Source organism: Phalacrocorax carbo, chromosome 1, assembly GCF_963921805.1.
Source record: "Phalacrocorax carbo chromosome 1, bPhaCar2.1, whole genome shotgun sequence".
In the NCBI taxonomy this organism is placed as follows: domain Eukaryota; kingdom Metazoa; phylum Chordata; class Aves; order Suliformes; family Phalacrocoracidae; genus Phalacrocorax; species Phalacrocorax carbo.
Window position 1 is genome coordinate 206,587,220 of NC_087513.1, and position 15,626 is coordinate 206,602,845.

General features: G+C 42.7%; 1 protein-coding gene across 1 annotated transcript in view; it reads left to right on the plus strand.

Moving 5' to 3' along the window:
• SMCO4 (single-pass membrane protein with coiled-coil domains 4) overlaps window positions 1-11,974 on the plus strand; it is a 28,836-nt gene extending 16,862 nt beyond the window's left edge. Inside the window, exon 2 of the mRNA XM_064441376.1 lies at window positions 10,894-11,974. Coding sequence (XP_064297446.1) covers window positions 11,026-11,205 — 180 coding nt within the window. The 5' untranslated portion in view covers window positions 10,894-11,025 and the 3' untranslated portion in view covers window positions 11,206-11,974. The remainder of the gene's footprint in view (window positions 1-10,893) is intronic.
• The last annotated feature ends 3,652 nt before the right edge of the window (window positions 11,975-15,626 follow it).

The window sequence follows — 15,626 nt, forward strand, 5'->3', positions numbered from 1 at the left end:
GGTATCTTGTGGTGACCTTACTGGGGTTAATTCATGATTGTGTATCATTGGTGATGCTCCGAGAGCACTGTGAATACAGTGCGTTGCTTTAAAAACAACCCAAGTGGAACGGAAGACTGTACAGGAATAAATGAGAATATGAATATGAATACTGTTACGCCAGGAGATGTAATGTTTTGGTGTTAATAAGTGCTTTAAAAGAAGGTCACTTGTACTTCATGGTGATTGAACTGTGGTACTGATCGATAGCTTTTGCTGAACGTTGTAGAGGAACTTCTGAGACATCCTCCTCTGACTGCCTGGGCTTGCTGGTAATGAACTTCATTATGCGCACAGCTCCATAGCATTTGCTTTTGCTTCTGAGTTTTTGAGCTGGTGGAAGGTCCTGGCAGTAGGACTGTAAATAGGAGTACATAAATAGGTGGCGCAAGAACCAGTGGTGCAGAACTGATTAGCCAAAATCAGGCTTGTGTTCAGAGGGTGGCTTTGCTGGGAAACTCCCTATGGTTAGACTGCAAAACTTTTTTCTTTCTGTCCCTGTAATTTTATTAAGTCTTAATTAAACTTTCTGCAATTAAATTAGTTTACATTAATGTCACATTGTCTTATTGTGTGTATATTGACAGACACTAACAGGGATTTGATCAGCCTAATCCAGCTGTATGTAATTATGTGCCTTCTCCTTAAATAACTGCAAGCAGAGTCTATCAATCATGGCAGGAAAGCCTGCTGCTTTGTTATAATGTGGGATTGTTTAGCGAAATGTAATAAGACTTCAGGTTTAAGCTGGGAAGTAAACAGAATGAGATTTTAATGAGGCCGGTGATAGGAAGAAAAAACTCTCCCCACCCATCCTGTGTAGCAAGTCTCAGTTCTTCCCTTCCCCCCCAAAAAAAGGTGTCCTGATTGAATTGTTGTTGCGCTAGTGGTGAGAACATTTCTGTAATTTGAAAGGAATTTGTGAAAGGCGCAGATTTCTGGCTGCCGGAGGAACAGCTCTAGCCTAAACCTATGGTGCTGTTCCCATGTAAGGTAGAGGGTTTTTATTTTTCATTCACTGGTAACTTGATTACCTGGTTCAAACAAGAGTCTATAGAAGGCAACAGAGGTGGGAATGAAATCTGCCAAGCTGCAGCACTGCACAAGCTCTAAGACACCTGCCCCACATGGAAAACAAGCAAGGAAGGGAGTAACACAGACACCCACTTCAGTGACTGTATTTGGGTTGATTTCTGTGTGATTTAGTTACTTCCCAGTGTCATGCAGTCCTTCCCTGGCACGTGTACAAGCAGGGAGATTCAGGCATGGTGCCAGCAGGCTTTCCTCAGCCTCCTACTAGAAAACCATCCTGCCAAGAAAAGCTTGAAAAACCAGAACTTCAGACAAGCCCTGAGGGGAGGGGGTGTGTGTTTGAGATCTGAACCCCTCGTCCAGCGTGCTCTGGCATTGCATCCAGCTTGCTTTAAATCTGCCAAGACCTCCAAGTTACTTCATAAATAAAATGCTAAGTGCTACTGTGGGTGCAGTGCTGTCCATTCTCCCCTGCAGGACTGTCTCAGGAGGATTTCAGGAGTGTTGGTACCCACCCATGTTACTTTCTCCTATTGCAGGTAGTTCTGTATCGAGAGCCAGAAGAAGGAGATTTCCCTTTGTGCCTTCTGAAGAAAGAAACTGTTTCACAAGTAGTTTGAGTCCAGCATACACAGATCGTCTTGTGGTCAGGAAGTACAAATGTTGTTTCTAGATGTTTTCCTGGTATCCTGGGAGCTGTTCTTTCAGCTTTTCTGTCAGTTGCTCTCCATTGTTCCCCTCTCCAGTGCACGCACACGTGTGTACACACGTGCCCCTGCTGCCCCAGGCTTATTCCTTGCCTTTGTGATTTTTGTGGGTTTAGATTTAGCGATCAGTTATTGCTGTGGGCATGGATTTTATGCCTGCCAATGTTTAGCCTGGACTGAATTTTCAGTGCCAAAGTTTTAACGACAGTAGATTTATAAGGAAAAGCAGTGACAGTCCCTCAACTCTCCTGTTTGCATTACAGAACTGTAACATCAGGCTTTGGACTTGCTGGCATTCTGCCTGGCGTGTGTCTTGGGGATCTGTTTCGAACACGTTTCTAGTGTCACAGAGTGACAGTGTTGGGAACTTGGTAGTTTGAACAGGAGAAGTAACAACCAGACTGCACGCTGGATCGTAGGAAAAGTGTTTCCCATCTAGGTCATTGTCAGCTCAGAGGATGAGCACTGCTACCCTCTGGTGACAGTTTGGCTTGTGGTGTGAGTTAGCAGTGACAGTCCAGGTCTCGGTGGGCTTGTGACCCCAACGCAGCTGTACTGGAAAACAGAAATGTTATTTTCACACCAGATTCATATTGCTGCACCTTCTTGCAGATGCCAGACGCTTGGGGTTGGTGTGGGAGGGCAGCATGTGAATTCTGAGGAACTCTGACACCAGTGACTTGTTTATTTTTATTTATTTATTTAGCGTAGCTACTTAGACACTGACTGAATTTCTGTAAATACACTGGAAAGATAAATGTTTTGTATCCAAAGGAGTCTTGTCAGGAATGGCTGAGAAAATTACTTTTTAAGAAAACGGCTGAGCAAACACATAATATCAAGTCATATGCTACGTGTTGTGGTTTACTGCATTTATGCACAAGATCATCTGTAGCTGTGTAGATGGCGAATGGCACACTCTTCTCTTACAGCCTCCCCTAGGAACTGAATTCATGCAGTGACAGAAATTACATGTTTGTTTTTCTTATTCTTTCAGTAAACATTCGTGGTATTTCTTCACTGGACTGCCTATTGCAAAAGTTGTCTTGATGCTGGTTCTTTATCTACAAAGAAGAATGCGGGTTGTTTATCCACCTGTTCATGGAGCAAAAGGGCTTGCCTTTTTGTTCTTCTTAACGGAATTCTGTTTCTCTGCTGCATTCAGGGCAGATAGGATTACACTGCACTGTTCTATGCGCCAAAAATACTGTCACCTCATCTCTGTTTAACAATGCCTTCCCAGATGCAGAGATCCGTGGCTTTTTGTTTCTAATACAGATTACTTGCTACATCCAAGTCCTCAGAATTGTGAAAATAGCTTTTTGCTTTGGCGGCCTTGCTCTCTGACTTTCTGGCAGTACTCAATGCTGGCTTTCATTTTCCAAATGCTGTGAGTGTTTTGGAGACTCTCAAAGCTACATTTTCAGTAAATGTGATGCTGCAATAATGATGGGTCAATTCAGATTTAGGTCTGTAATTTGGAAAAAAACCTCACCACCCCTCACTAAAAAATAATGTTAAACTGACTTAAACCAGCATCTTAATAGTTCCATATTGTTATGTGTGTAATTAAAAGCTTTTACCCTTGAAAACAGAGTTATTTTGATTTGCTAATCATAATTCCTTGCTACAGTCAAATAAACTGAGGTAAAGTTTTATTATATTAAGAATTGGCCTCATGCTGTAATGTGAAAATCCATTTTTCACAAAGGAAAAAATTTTCTTTTAAAGCTTTTCTTCATTTTTAGCACACTCCAAAATCATGACAGATAGTGCCACGGAAACATGAAGATCTCAAATTCAGCATTGCAAGCACTATCTTCAGCTATGCCTCAATTCTGCTTGTGCATCTTCTGTTTAAAAGTACAGAACTGGGTCACACAGAGCATCTGACAGTGCAGAAGCCCAAGTTATTTGTGTGGCTTGTCCTGCAGAGCCCTTGCTCGCTTAGATTGATCGTTTCATTGGGGGCATGGCTTGTACAAGTGAAAAGTTCCTTTTTTTAAGCAGGCAATAATAATTTCCCCTTGTTAGTGGTCGCACAGAGCTGTGTTTTGGTACCAAAAGGAATTGTCCTGCCACTGGAGTATTCACTTAATTATGGGGCTGCTTCTGCATTGCTGAAAGTGGGTTGGCTGAGGAGGTTGAGGGAGGGAGGGAGGATGTGACTGGGATTAAAGTGTTTTGTTAATCCTCTGGGCAGGCTTGCTCTGTAGGGTTCAGCTCTCTCAGTCAAATTGGCAAATCTCTGCTCTATCCATCTTTGTCACCCACACAAGTGATTACACAGAACATTTTGCTCCTTTAGAGCCTGTCAAATAATGAAGATTATTTTTTTTTAACTATCATTTTACATTTAGTGTTTAAAATGGAGTGTAATAATTGTTCTTGAATATGGACAATCACTACTGTAGTTGCATAGACACTGTTAAAATCAAGCAATCAATTTTAAAAAATTTATTTTTAAAAAAGCCCCTTCCTCAAGTCAGGTTTGCAAGGCATTAGGTGCCTAATGCGCCTGACACAAACCCAAGAGCAGATTTAGCTTCTGTCTCAGCATTGGAGTTGGGTGCAAACTGATCTAAGTGCTTGTGTAAATCCCACCAAGGTAGCAGCCATCTGAAGGGATGAAGGCGTTCTTCATAAAAGGTGTGAGGATTGTTATTTGTCTCTCTTACACCTGCCAAAACTGAAACACAGGTTAAAAAAACGAGCCAAGTTGAACCTGTGTGGATGGAAAGCTGTGCACAGAACTGAGGTCTGTGGATTCCCATCTAGAGCTCTGCACAAGTAATCTTGTTTGTAAATCATGCTAAGCTCCTACCGAAATGCTTTTTAAAATTCCCATTTAGCCATGTATTTCTAAGCTGGCTATGTCTACTCTCGCAATGGCTAGGAAAGAAAATTCCCTGTCTAAAATGTGGTATTTCACCTCGAGGTAAAATCAGTTATGGAGTAATGTTAAACAAATAAACCTGTGTTCCATGGGGTAGTCTAAAATAAGTCCTGTCCTTTAGTACCCAGGGTTCGTGTAACGGTATTGCATGCAGTTCAATCATTATAAACAAAAAAACCCCAAACATTTGCATGGTTTCAAAGGTAGGAAATAATGTGTTATCTGTTGCTTAGACACTGCTGTAATTAAGGGTAGAAGCCAGAATGATATTACTTCAGCCACGTTGCTGGTCCCAGGCTTCCGACACTGGCTGGGGCCTCACATCGTTTCCTTCTGCTCTTTCAGAAGCTGCCACCTCCTTGTGGTGGCCACCGGCTTGGCCACAGTGAGGTTGAAGTTGCACGAGGTAAGGGAGGATTAAAGCCTCATGTGTATGAGGCCCTGCACAGCCGCTCCAGGCTGCCCAGAGCCACTGTGTCCCTCCTGCTGGGACCACGCTGTGCCCGCAGCCTGGGGTTTCGGCAGCATGGCAAGGAACAGTCTTTCACTGCTGGGAACGGTGGTCTTTATTATGAGACTGGGGAGTGCTGCTGTTTTAACTACCACTCAGTGCTTAGGACTGGTTCCATGCTAACCAGGCTTTCTCTTACCCCTTGGGTCCTCACCTCTTCCTTTTTCCATCTCTTGGACTTGACTCTTCTTCCAGCCTGTGGCTGCAGTACAAGGGGCAATGGGCAGAAGCTGGAGCACAGGAAGTTCCACTTAAAACATGAGAAAAAAACTCCTTTCCTGTGAGGGTGCCAGAGCAGGGGCACAGGCTGCCCAGGGAGGCTGTGGAGTCCCTTCCCTGGAGACATTCAGTTCCTGTGCCCCCTGCTCTGGGTGTGCCTGCTCAAGCAGGGGGGTTGGGCAAGATGATCTCCAGAGGTCTCTTCCAACCCCTACCATTCTGTGATTCTGATATACCCTGAAGCAATCAGCCTTGTAGCAGAAATAAGTAACAAGCTGGTAAGATTGTTGGGTTTAGTTGTTCTTGACTCTGATGCAGGTGTGTCCCAGTGATTGGGAACTGCTGGTTTTGGGGCTCTTCACCGCTGAAATAATCTGAAGAGTATTGTCTGTGTAGGTGTCTTGTGTCCTTTTCCCCCACTGAATACAGTGTGTCCTGATTGTCTGCTGCTTTGTTGTCTGTTTTCTTTTTTGAATTTGTGAGCAGCATCCATGGCCCTAGGGGGAAATTTAAATGATAAAAATTAATTCTTGTCAGATCATTTGAATTTCAAGATGTTTTGCCCTTCCAGAACTTTACAGTATCAGTAGCAGGTTAGAACAGGTTAATCCAAATTAGCTTGCAAACACTTGTCATTTTGGATTTGGAGAAAAATTATTGAGCTTAACATGGTTAATACATTCATGCTGTAAGGTTGGTGATAATAAGTTCTTTAGACATCTAGACGAGCAATTACACTAAGTGCGGATAAACAGAATCTTTTGTGCATGTGTTGCATGTAGGAGATGAAGGATTGCAATACTCAGCAAGCGCTGATGTAGCTGGGGTCAGGGCTGCTGTTCCTGGCTCGTGGGAATAGCCATGTGTAGTATGAGGAGCTTTTAATTGCTGATTACTAATGGTCAGGGTTAATTCTAAAAAAAAAAAAAAAAAAAAAAGAGACGGCTGATTGCCGTGAATTCTGGTTGGAAGATTGTTGATATGTTTTGATTGACACAAGTCCCCACAAATTTCACTACAGCTTTCTGGTACAAAATTACCCCTGCTTAATGGTAGCTGACTTGCTTTAAGGTGCTGGCAAATGCTTCAGCTTTGGTATGAGTGGATTCATCAAGTCCACTGATTTATGCTCTTAGGTTTTGAGGTTGGCTCTGCAAAATGGTTCAGAGTAACTTAACCAAGAAGGTAGAATGAAGAGCACTTTTATATATAAAAAGCAATTTGGATGAAGGGCAGGAAGGAATGTAATTGCTCTAGACATCAAGCCACGGTACTAAATTTGTGAATTTTTATTATGTTGAAGAGTGATGTCTTTCGCTTTGTCTTCAGTAGCTCGAACTTTTTAATGTTTTGTTCTGCTTGAAGCCTTAGCTTTTCAGTGTCAAGCTGGAGCACTGCAGTGTCAGAAGAGGTAGTCTCTGAAATGGATGTTTCAAACAAATATACCAAGCCAACACTCATGTTCTTCACTTGGCAATTGAGTTGGTTTCTTTCTAGCCAGCAGATTCCTGCTTTTGGGGAAAACTTTGCTATAGTGACCTTACAAATAATCTCATCACCCCATGCAATTTTATTACCAAATTTTAAATTGCAAAATCCATAAAAGGAAAGTGAAATTACGGTCTGGCTAGTGCCAGACTCCTGTCACACTGTTGTGGACTATGGATATTCCAGTTTTGCTAGAGTGTGTTAAGCCCTTCTCTGCTTTTCCTATAAATGTCCCAGTTGAGGGAGTCACTGACTTTCCAGTAAAAGCAGCATGGGCCAGGTTGATCAATTCCTAGAAGCAGGAAGCAGCCGTAGGAGGTTGCGTATAGCCTGTGGCAGTGAGCCCTCTCCTGTTCGGGGGAGACTAGGAATGGAGACTCTCAGCTTCCATTTGAGGAGAAAAGGTGAGTTTCCAGTTCTTCTGCAGCGTGGGGTTCGCTGATAGCTACAGTTCCAGTTCCCACAAGACTGAAGTACCTGTTCTTCATCACTTTCTCGTTGCACTTCCAATAGCTACTCACTCTTTTAAATGAGCAGTGCTAACTAGACTGTTAATTACACCCATCCCAATGCTATATTTCCTTCTTCTCTTTGCTTGAATTTTGCCTTCCCAGTGCACAGGCAGGGTGTTTACTGGCTGAAGGACATAGCTCAGTAATTTGTTGTTGTGGGCTCTGCCACAGGGAATGAGACCCTAACATTGCAGTCCCGGCCCTGGCCCTGACTTGCCATACTTTATGTATCCTTTTCGTCCTTTCCATAACTGTCAGTAGGCTCCTGCCTTCCAATGATGTCCAGGGTGGCTGGTAGGAGGCTTGGCAGTGGAAGGGGATAGCTGTGGTGCTCTTACTCTGCTTGCACATCATGGGCTGTAGAATTGCTTTTTATGCAGCCCAGCGCTGTTTTTTAAGTGCTGTTTTGTACCAGCACAAACATAGGAGCGCGTATAACATCCCAGACCTTTCATGTGGGGGAGCGTTGTGTCTTGTGGCAACTGTCTAATACTGGCAGTTGCGTCCGGGCTCCCAGCAGCAGCAGGTGCCTGGCAGCAACTTGCAGAGATTCACTGCTTCCATTTTATGGTTCAGTTAAGATGAACCCTAAGGCTCATCTCTCTGAAAACTGTGGGCCAGTTTCTGTGCAAGTCCATCTCTGCCAGTAGCAAAGCCAAGTAACCCAACCTACTGGAAACGTATTTGAAGATTGATGCCAGATTCCCAAACTGGAAAGCATCAGCTTGCAATTCAAGTGCTGCTGACATTTGCGGGAAGGCTTTCTGTTCTAAGCCGTCAGATGTTAGCTAGTATATGTAATTAACTTGGTATAATTTTGCTTCAGAATGAAATATTCAAGAGACTTGAAGAAACCATCCTGATGTTTTTAATGTCTGGGTAGCAAGTGATGCTGCACAGAGCAAGGCATGCATTTATTGTTAGAGAGGTTGGTTTCATGGCAACTCCCGTTTGTTACTATGGTACGCAGAAAGTCCCACAGGCTTTTACTGTCCATCGCTTCTTGGGTCTGGTGAGTAATCCAGATACAGAACCCACTGACATACGTTAACAGTAGAGACAGAAAACAATATGAAAATACTGTAGCCTGAGATGCCCTGGCTGTCTAGCTATCCCAAAGGGAGAATGTAAAACTTCATTTTGCATAGTAGTTTTTCTAGAATTTGGTAATAAAGTTTGTGACCAGAGCAGGAAGAGAACAAAACAGAAATGGAAGGGGTAAAATAGAGGTTTCTTTTGCCCCAGAAGAAATTAAATAATTAGCTAGAGAAGTGATAAACAACAAAACCAAGCCAGAAAGCCATAGCCTGCAGAAGGTGGAATACCAAAGGCTCTGGCCTGAACCAGTAAGAGAGCTGAGGATTTGCTCAGAAGACACAGTTAGGGAAGTTTAGAAATGAAGTAGTCCTGTTTGATTAAAAGACTGGAACAGGGCGTCGTGTATAGTTGCTCCATCCAATTGCTACTTACCTGCCCATTAGGAAGTTCACTGACCACTTCTGGTTTCACTAAATCTGTTACGTCTTTCGATTCTAATGCTGCAGCTTGCAGAAGGAATTCGTTCTTTCTAAGACTTGAACTTTATTGTTTCCTCTTTTGAAAATAATTCCAATCACCAAAATTTTCCTTTTATGCTTTATCAAAACTGAAATGAAGCATTTGCCTCAGACTCCCGGTTGAATTGGCAAAGCTTACGATCAGAAGAAACAACTGTATGAAAGGTGTGTGTGTGTGGGATGCAGCATTGGTGAGTCCAGCTGAGCACTGGGATCCTGTCACACTTGATGGCATTTTTTGTTGTTTTTTCAGGTTGCATCCGGGAAGAACCATGTAGAGGTGGAAATACTGACCCATTGATTTGCTCTTGGTTTCCCAGTACCACATGGCTGCTCTGATAGTCTGGTCACTTCCATAAGTTTGAGTTACTAGAGTTACTCAACATTTTACCCTAACTGGCGCACTATCTCACCAACGTAATTGGCTAGATGAGATTCACAGCAGGCAGGTTGCTGCTGTTACGAGAAACGATGAAAACTGCTTTGTAGTTGCATGTAACCTATCGGTGGGGATTCTTGTTTTGTCCACGAGCATTTTAGTTCCGTTTTGCTTCTGTGGTCAGGCTGACAAATAAGGTTGAGTGCAAATACCAACAGAAAGCATCTCACTTTCAGTGAAAACCACTTCTGTTTTTAAAAAGTAGTCGTAAGACAACTTGTAGCGTTGACCAGAGATGACACATCGAGAGGAAATTGTGTCTGTGGTGAACTGAGCAAGCTTTGCAGCTCTGCTTGTTGACACATGCTCACCTACAGCAGCACGCTAAACTATCTTCATATTTTGCTATAAAGGAGGAGGAAAGAAAAGAGGCTGTTACATTGACGCACTAATTTCTTCATATGCTTTCTTCTGAGTATGTTAGGGAATGACAGAAAAACATCAGTACGTAGTTTACTCTCAATTCAACTCAATATTTGACACCAGTAATTGTTAGCCTCCAAAAGTGTGTTTAGCTGTAGCTGGCCTGTGTCTGGCGATTGTGCTGCTGCAGAAACGGGGGATGTGGCAAAGAGGGAAACAGACAAACAGCTGGCATCCTCCTCCCCATATGGTCAGTGAATTACATAGGTGTAGGCAGCTTCAGGGTGAAAAACTGAGGGTATGGAAGTATTAAGCACCTACTAATTCTCCTAATTTCAGAGGCTTTCATATCCTGCGGTCTTCTTGTTGATCTCGCTTTATAGATACTTCTGCTTTTAAAAATTGGTGTAGTAGATACTTCAGAGCAACTACCTTTTTAATGAGTGTGATTAGTGATTTGTAACCAGGCTGGTTATCGTTTGGGATCTTTTTCTTATAAAAATGACAGCTGTACTAAGAGTGACAGCACTGAGTCGTGTTACGATTTAGACTTTTGCATGGCAGCAGAGCCAGAAATGTAAGTCAACCAGATCTTTCCCGGCATTTCTTCCTATTAGAATATCCTTTATTCTGATAAATACCTGGTGAGGATGATAAACGCGTAATGCTTTTCCTTACGGCAGGGTGCGTGTGTGCCCTTCCTCGCTCAGTAGGTGTGTGGAGAGCTGCAGACCTTCAGTTGGGAGCCTGCTGCTGTCACAGGAAGGGGCAGCCAGTACTCTTGTGTTGACGCAAGACTAATTGATATTATTTTTAAGTCTCTAGCTGTGTTATCTTGTTTGCCTTAGAGGATAAAATGTATGGTGCTGGATTTTGTTTGTGGCTTAATGGAGTGCAAGTTCAGCGCTCTTGGACAAACGCACACGCCGTGATGAACTGCTGTAGTTTTTAAGGGGAAGTGTTATTGATTAGCTGAGCTAGTGCACTGCGATTCCACTTCCTTGAAAGAAGCTGCATGGATATTGGTGCCGGCTGAAGAAAAGATTTACCAAGTGGAGCTGCAAAGGGCTTTAATAACTAGAATATGCATAGGTCTTGCTCAAAAGAATTGTTTTTTTCCATCTCTTGTAGTTTCTTGCACAGCCAGCCACTTGAAGGAGAAGGAATTCTTCAACCCCTTGTTTCAAAAGACCTTGGACTATTTCCTGCCGCTCAACCGCCTTTGCTCCCCCGTTCCAGTGAACAAAAGGTCCTAAGAGGAGAATGAGGCAGCTGAGAGGAAAACCCAAAAAAGAGACCTCCAAAGATAAAAAGGAGAGAAAACAGGCGATGCAAGAGGCCCGGCAACAAATCACCACCGTCGTGCTTCCCACGCTGGCTGTGGTAGTACTGCTGATTGTTGTATTTGTTTACGTAGCGACTCGTCCAAATACAACTGAATGATGCAGCTTTTCAGACTTTCTAGCTTTGGGGTATTAATAATTTTATCGAGCCAAAAGGAACTCTCTGTCACTCTTTTAGTACTTTACAAAGGAACTTGCTGGTGTTTTCAGTCTTTCTCTTGGTTAGGGTCCCACAGTTTCTCTTTAGGAATGTAACATAAAACGTATTAGTGAATGTGCCAGTACGTTTTATGGTCCAGTTCATGTGCCTTTCAGACTTTTAAAATGGTGTTTTTCTTACATCGGTTTGAAGCTCTATATTGTAAAAGGAAATCGTGTTCTGCTATAAATTTGTAAAAAATCAGCTTTCAGCTTTTATCACTGTTATGGATAATGTTGCTCCCATGAGCTCTTGTATGTCTATTTCAGAACTTCCAAAGAAGTACATTTCTTCTTTGTACTTAATGTCATATGAAGTGCTTTGATTCAGAAAGGATATATTTATTTTTTGAATAAAAGAGAGAAGTCTTACTTGGAATCTTCAAATTATTTTGCAAAAAAAATGTGACTTATTGTGAAAGCCTACATTGTGTAATAATTTTTTTATTAAACACTATATAGTTCACTCAAAAATAATTTCATTTTGCTGTGAGATGCCAGCATGCAAAGTGAATACTTCAGGATCCGCCAGGAGGAATCTTACGGAAGTTGGAAAGGGAGATTCTACCAGTTTATGGTCAAGTAACTACATGAGCACAGATAGCTGTTTATCTGAATGTTAAATATTTAAATCTGTATAAAGTGGCAATAAAAAGGTGATTTTGGATACAGCCCTTGGTTTGGCTTGTTTTGGGTGTTTTTTTATTATTATTTTTTAAAGGAAGGAAAAGTAACATTAGTGTAACTTAGGTCTCTAATTGTTTGCTGAAGTGAGCTGCTGTCTCGTGATATTCCCCCCCCCCCCCCCCCCAAGGAAGCTGTGAGCACAGCTTGGGCAGTTTATTCTAAGAAATCAAACTACAAATTCTGATCAAAATGCTTCAATAATCCTGTATTCTTCTACAGCTCTTAAAATATTTGGATGATAAAGACAGTCAGTAGGTATTAAGCTTCAGAAGACTTTGGGGAGGGAATCTGACAACTCAACTGCTGCCTAAATACAGGCCAGGCAAGGAGGAATGCGATGCTACAGCGCACTGAAGTGTGGCAGGAAATATTTCTGTGCTAAAGTCAAAGGCCCCTCAAAACTTGACTTCCTGGGCTGTCTTTTGGCACGGGGATGGGCCCAGGGAGGTTGATGGGACTGTTCATAGGCGTGCCGGCGGAAGACCATGCCTTGCTTCCTGCGTTAACCCTTTGTGTTCTTCCTGTGCAGGGTGCTACTGCCAACCAAAGATGTGTTGCAAAACAAATAATTTAGGCAAGCAAATGCAATTCCCTGCCAAAAGACATGTGTTCCCAAAGTGAGGTGAGCCTATGGCCAGCTACAAACCGCCCCAGTTGAGAACGAGAAAGATACCCAAGGAGGCTGGGACGGCCACGGCTCATGACACTTGCTGTGCCACCACTGTTGGTGCTGCCTAGAGTTAAACTGGCTCTGCAGGCTGAGATGTTTTTGAAATACAAAATTTGCTAAGAACTGAAAGGAAGAGTTTGGATAAACTGTTAAGTTGGCTTTTTGCCCCGGAACTTGCGGCATGGTTGGGATACACGCACAACAAACTACACAGACGAGGTGGTCCCCGTGGTACACCCAAAGAGTGTTTACCCAGCGAGTGACAGGGCTGCTATGGAGCCCCTGTGTACTCATCGAGCCACGTGCTGAGGCTGAACGCTGTCTGTGCTTTGGTGCTGAGAACTGCTTCCTTCAACTGGAGAGATATGAAATGGGTCTTCTGTAAAAGTAATTATTCAGTCTGTGTAGTCTCCCAGCTATTTCTGTTCTTCCAGGCACCAAGTCCTTTTTGTCCTATTTTTATTCTATCCTCAGTCAGGCTTGGCTGCGATGGAGCTCTGATAGTTTGCCCTTTTTTGAAAGGCAGTGTTCAGCTGAATGAAATTGCTGCCTGAGGAAGTGTGCGTAAGTATGTGTGTTGTGCAGGGTGCTTGGTGTCTTGGGCGTCTAAGATGGAAACTTTCCACCAACTTCTTGCATAGATTCCTCTTCTTCCTCTTTCATAGATCTTTAACCAGGGTTTTCCTGTCCCTGCTCATTCTGTGATAGTTTCTAGTGGCTCTAACGAAGTCCCTGTGACTTTCCCATCCCCAAGTCACAGGTTTATTTCAGTCTGTTCTACCTGCAGGGCTTTTTTATCAGCCCAAGCAATAACCTCCTAATTCAGAAAGCCTTCCCTGAAAGTGTTCAGAGCTCTTATGTGAGGTTTTTTCCCCTTCATTTTCTGCAAGAGTTGAGTCTGTGACACATAAGAGCAATTAACTGCCTGATAACGACTAAATAGGTAGAAGGTCAGCTGGGTTCAATAATATTTAAGATTACTTCTCTAATGAGATGTTTCATTTCTGCTGCTTTTTCTTATGCCCTCTCTTTGTCTCTGTCATCTGCAAATTCTTCAGGTCCTGATAATCATCCTTTCAGAGCCAAATTTTATTAATAGGAACCTATAGCTTAATGCTAATAAGAGACTCTGTATTTCAATTCCCTGAAATGTGCAATTTTACTGAGTACTAATTGAGAGGAAAATAGTGTTATACATTCTGAATTGTTTCTTACGCAGAAGCCAGAATTGATTTCACAGTTTGAATCGTAAAAAAATAAAATATTTTTCTCTAGTAAACAATGAAGTTGGAGCCTGACATTTTCTATCAAATTCCCTTTTACTAGTATCGGATGTGAGAATACATGTTTGGAAGAATGGTATGAAGCCTCTGTAGACAGAAACTGTCGAAATCACTGGGAAATAGTTGGGAAGTAAATTAATGGCAGTTGCCCAAATATTAACTCCTGTGAACTTCTCAGCCAAAGGTGTAACTGTCTCTCTGTTTTTTTAACTGTATGTATTACTCCAAGTGTCAGTTGCCTTCAAAAATGTTTTAGAAATAGGGTTTCAAACCTCTTCCCAGCATACAGTAGCTTGTGGGCAAAACTGAATGATTTATTAGAGGCATTTTACCAGAAAACTCATGCTGAGATACTTCTTCGGCAGTGTCTTATAATATGGCTTCCAAAAGTGTTCATTATCAGGTGAAGTCATTAAAAACCTGCCATTGCCTTCTGATAAATCAAGTTACAGAAGCAATTTTTTAAAACCAATTTTTCAAAGCATAAGTCAAATCTGAGTCAAATACTTAAAGATCAAGGTTTGAATGGAGTTCTATAAATGTCTTCGAAGTGCTAAGAAAATAAAGGAGTCATGTCAAGTACTCTCACAGTGGGTAAATGCCCGTCTGTGTTGTAAATGGCCCAGGCTCCCCAAAACCAAGTGAGAGAAGCCAGTGATGCTGCTGTGGTCTGAAGGAAGAGCTACACGTGTTTTCAGAGCTCAGAGAAATTGGCTCTCGGTCTTCTGTTTCAATCCATCAACAAAAAATTGTTCACTTACATCCTGATGTTCAAAACAGTGCTTTTAAATACACGTGGCAGAGAAAATGCACCTCCCCCCCCCCCCCCCCCCCGATTACTTATGTTTGGTGCCCAAATGGTACACATGCAGGTTTGATGCTCCCGTGGCTCTGGAAGATGTGAACTAGAGCCTGCACTTCAATCCTCTGTTCTGGAGCTACGTCACAGAGATGTTTCTTACTAGGCGAAGTTTCTTACCAGGGCGGGTAGTTCCAGGTCACACCCTGTGCACCAGCAAAGCCAAGTCCTGCCATCCGTGTCCCAGCCGTGTCGTCATCATCGCTCCAGATGGAGCCGTTAGCTGGTGGTGTCTTCTGTGTGCCACCTGTAGTCGGTCAAAAAGTTGCAGCCAAAGAAATTCCTGTTGTGGTGCTTACATGGGATACTGAGGACCAGGACTCCTGTAGGGTTTCTTGCTCCATCTGGGTTGATATAAGGGTTCACATCAAGTAAATCTTGCATCTGTTGCAGGAAATTCAGTGACGGGATGGTTTAGGACTGTTCTTTGCATGCAAACACGTTCCCGTAAAGTAACTGGGCAAATGCATTCTTGATAAATCTCTTTCAAAGCCCCTAGCAGTTTGGTTCAGAGTAGATTAGAGGACAAACTGATGGATTTGTTGGTTTAGGAGGGGACACTGGGGCACAGTGTATCAGTGTCTAGGGGTGTTGCTCAATCCACAAGCAGAAATTTAGATGCAGTACATTAAATTACAGCCTATTTATGGATTTGAGGGTGTCCATGTGGTTAAATAGTAGCTCAGACACAGTGAACTTTGAGATCTGATCCCTACAGTGAGGAGAAAACAACACACAGTTCCCGCACTGGTTTGGCCAATTCGAATAAGCTCTGCTATGAACAATCTTTAACCTAGCATTTTCTCAGCAGACGGCTGTGTCTG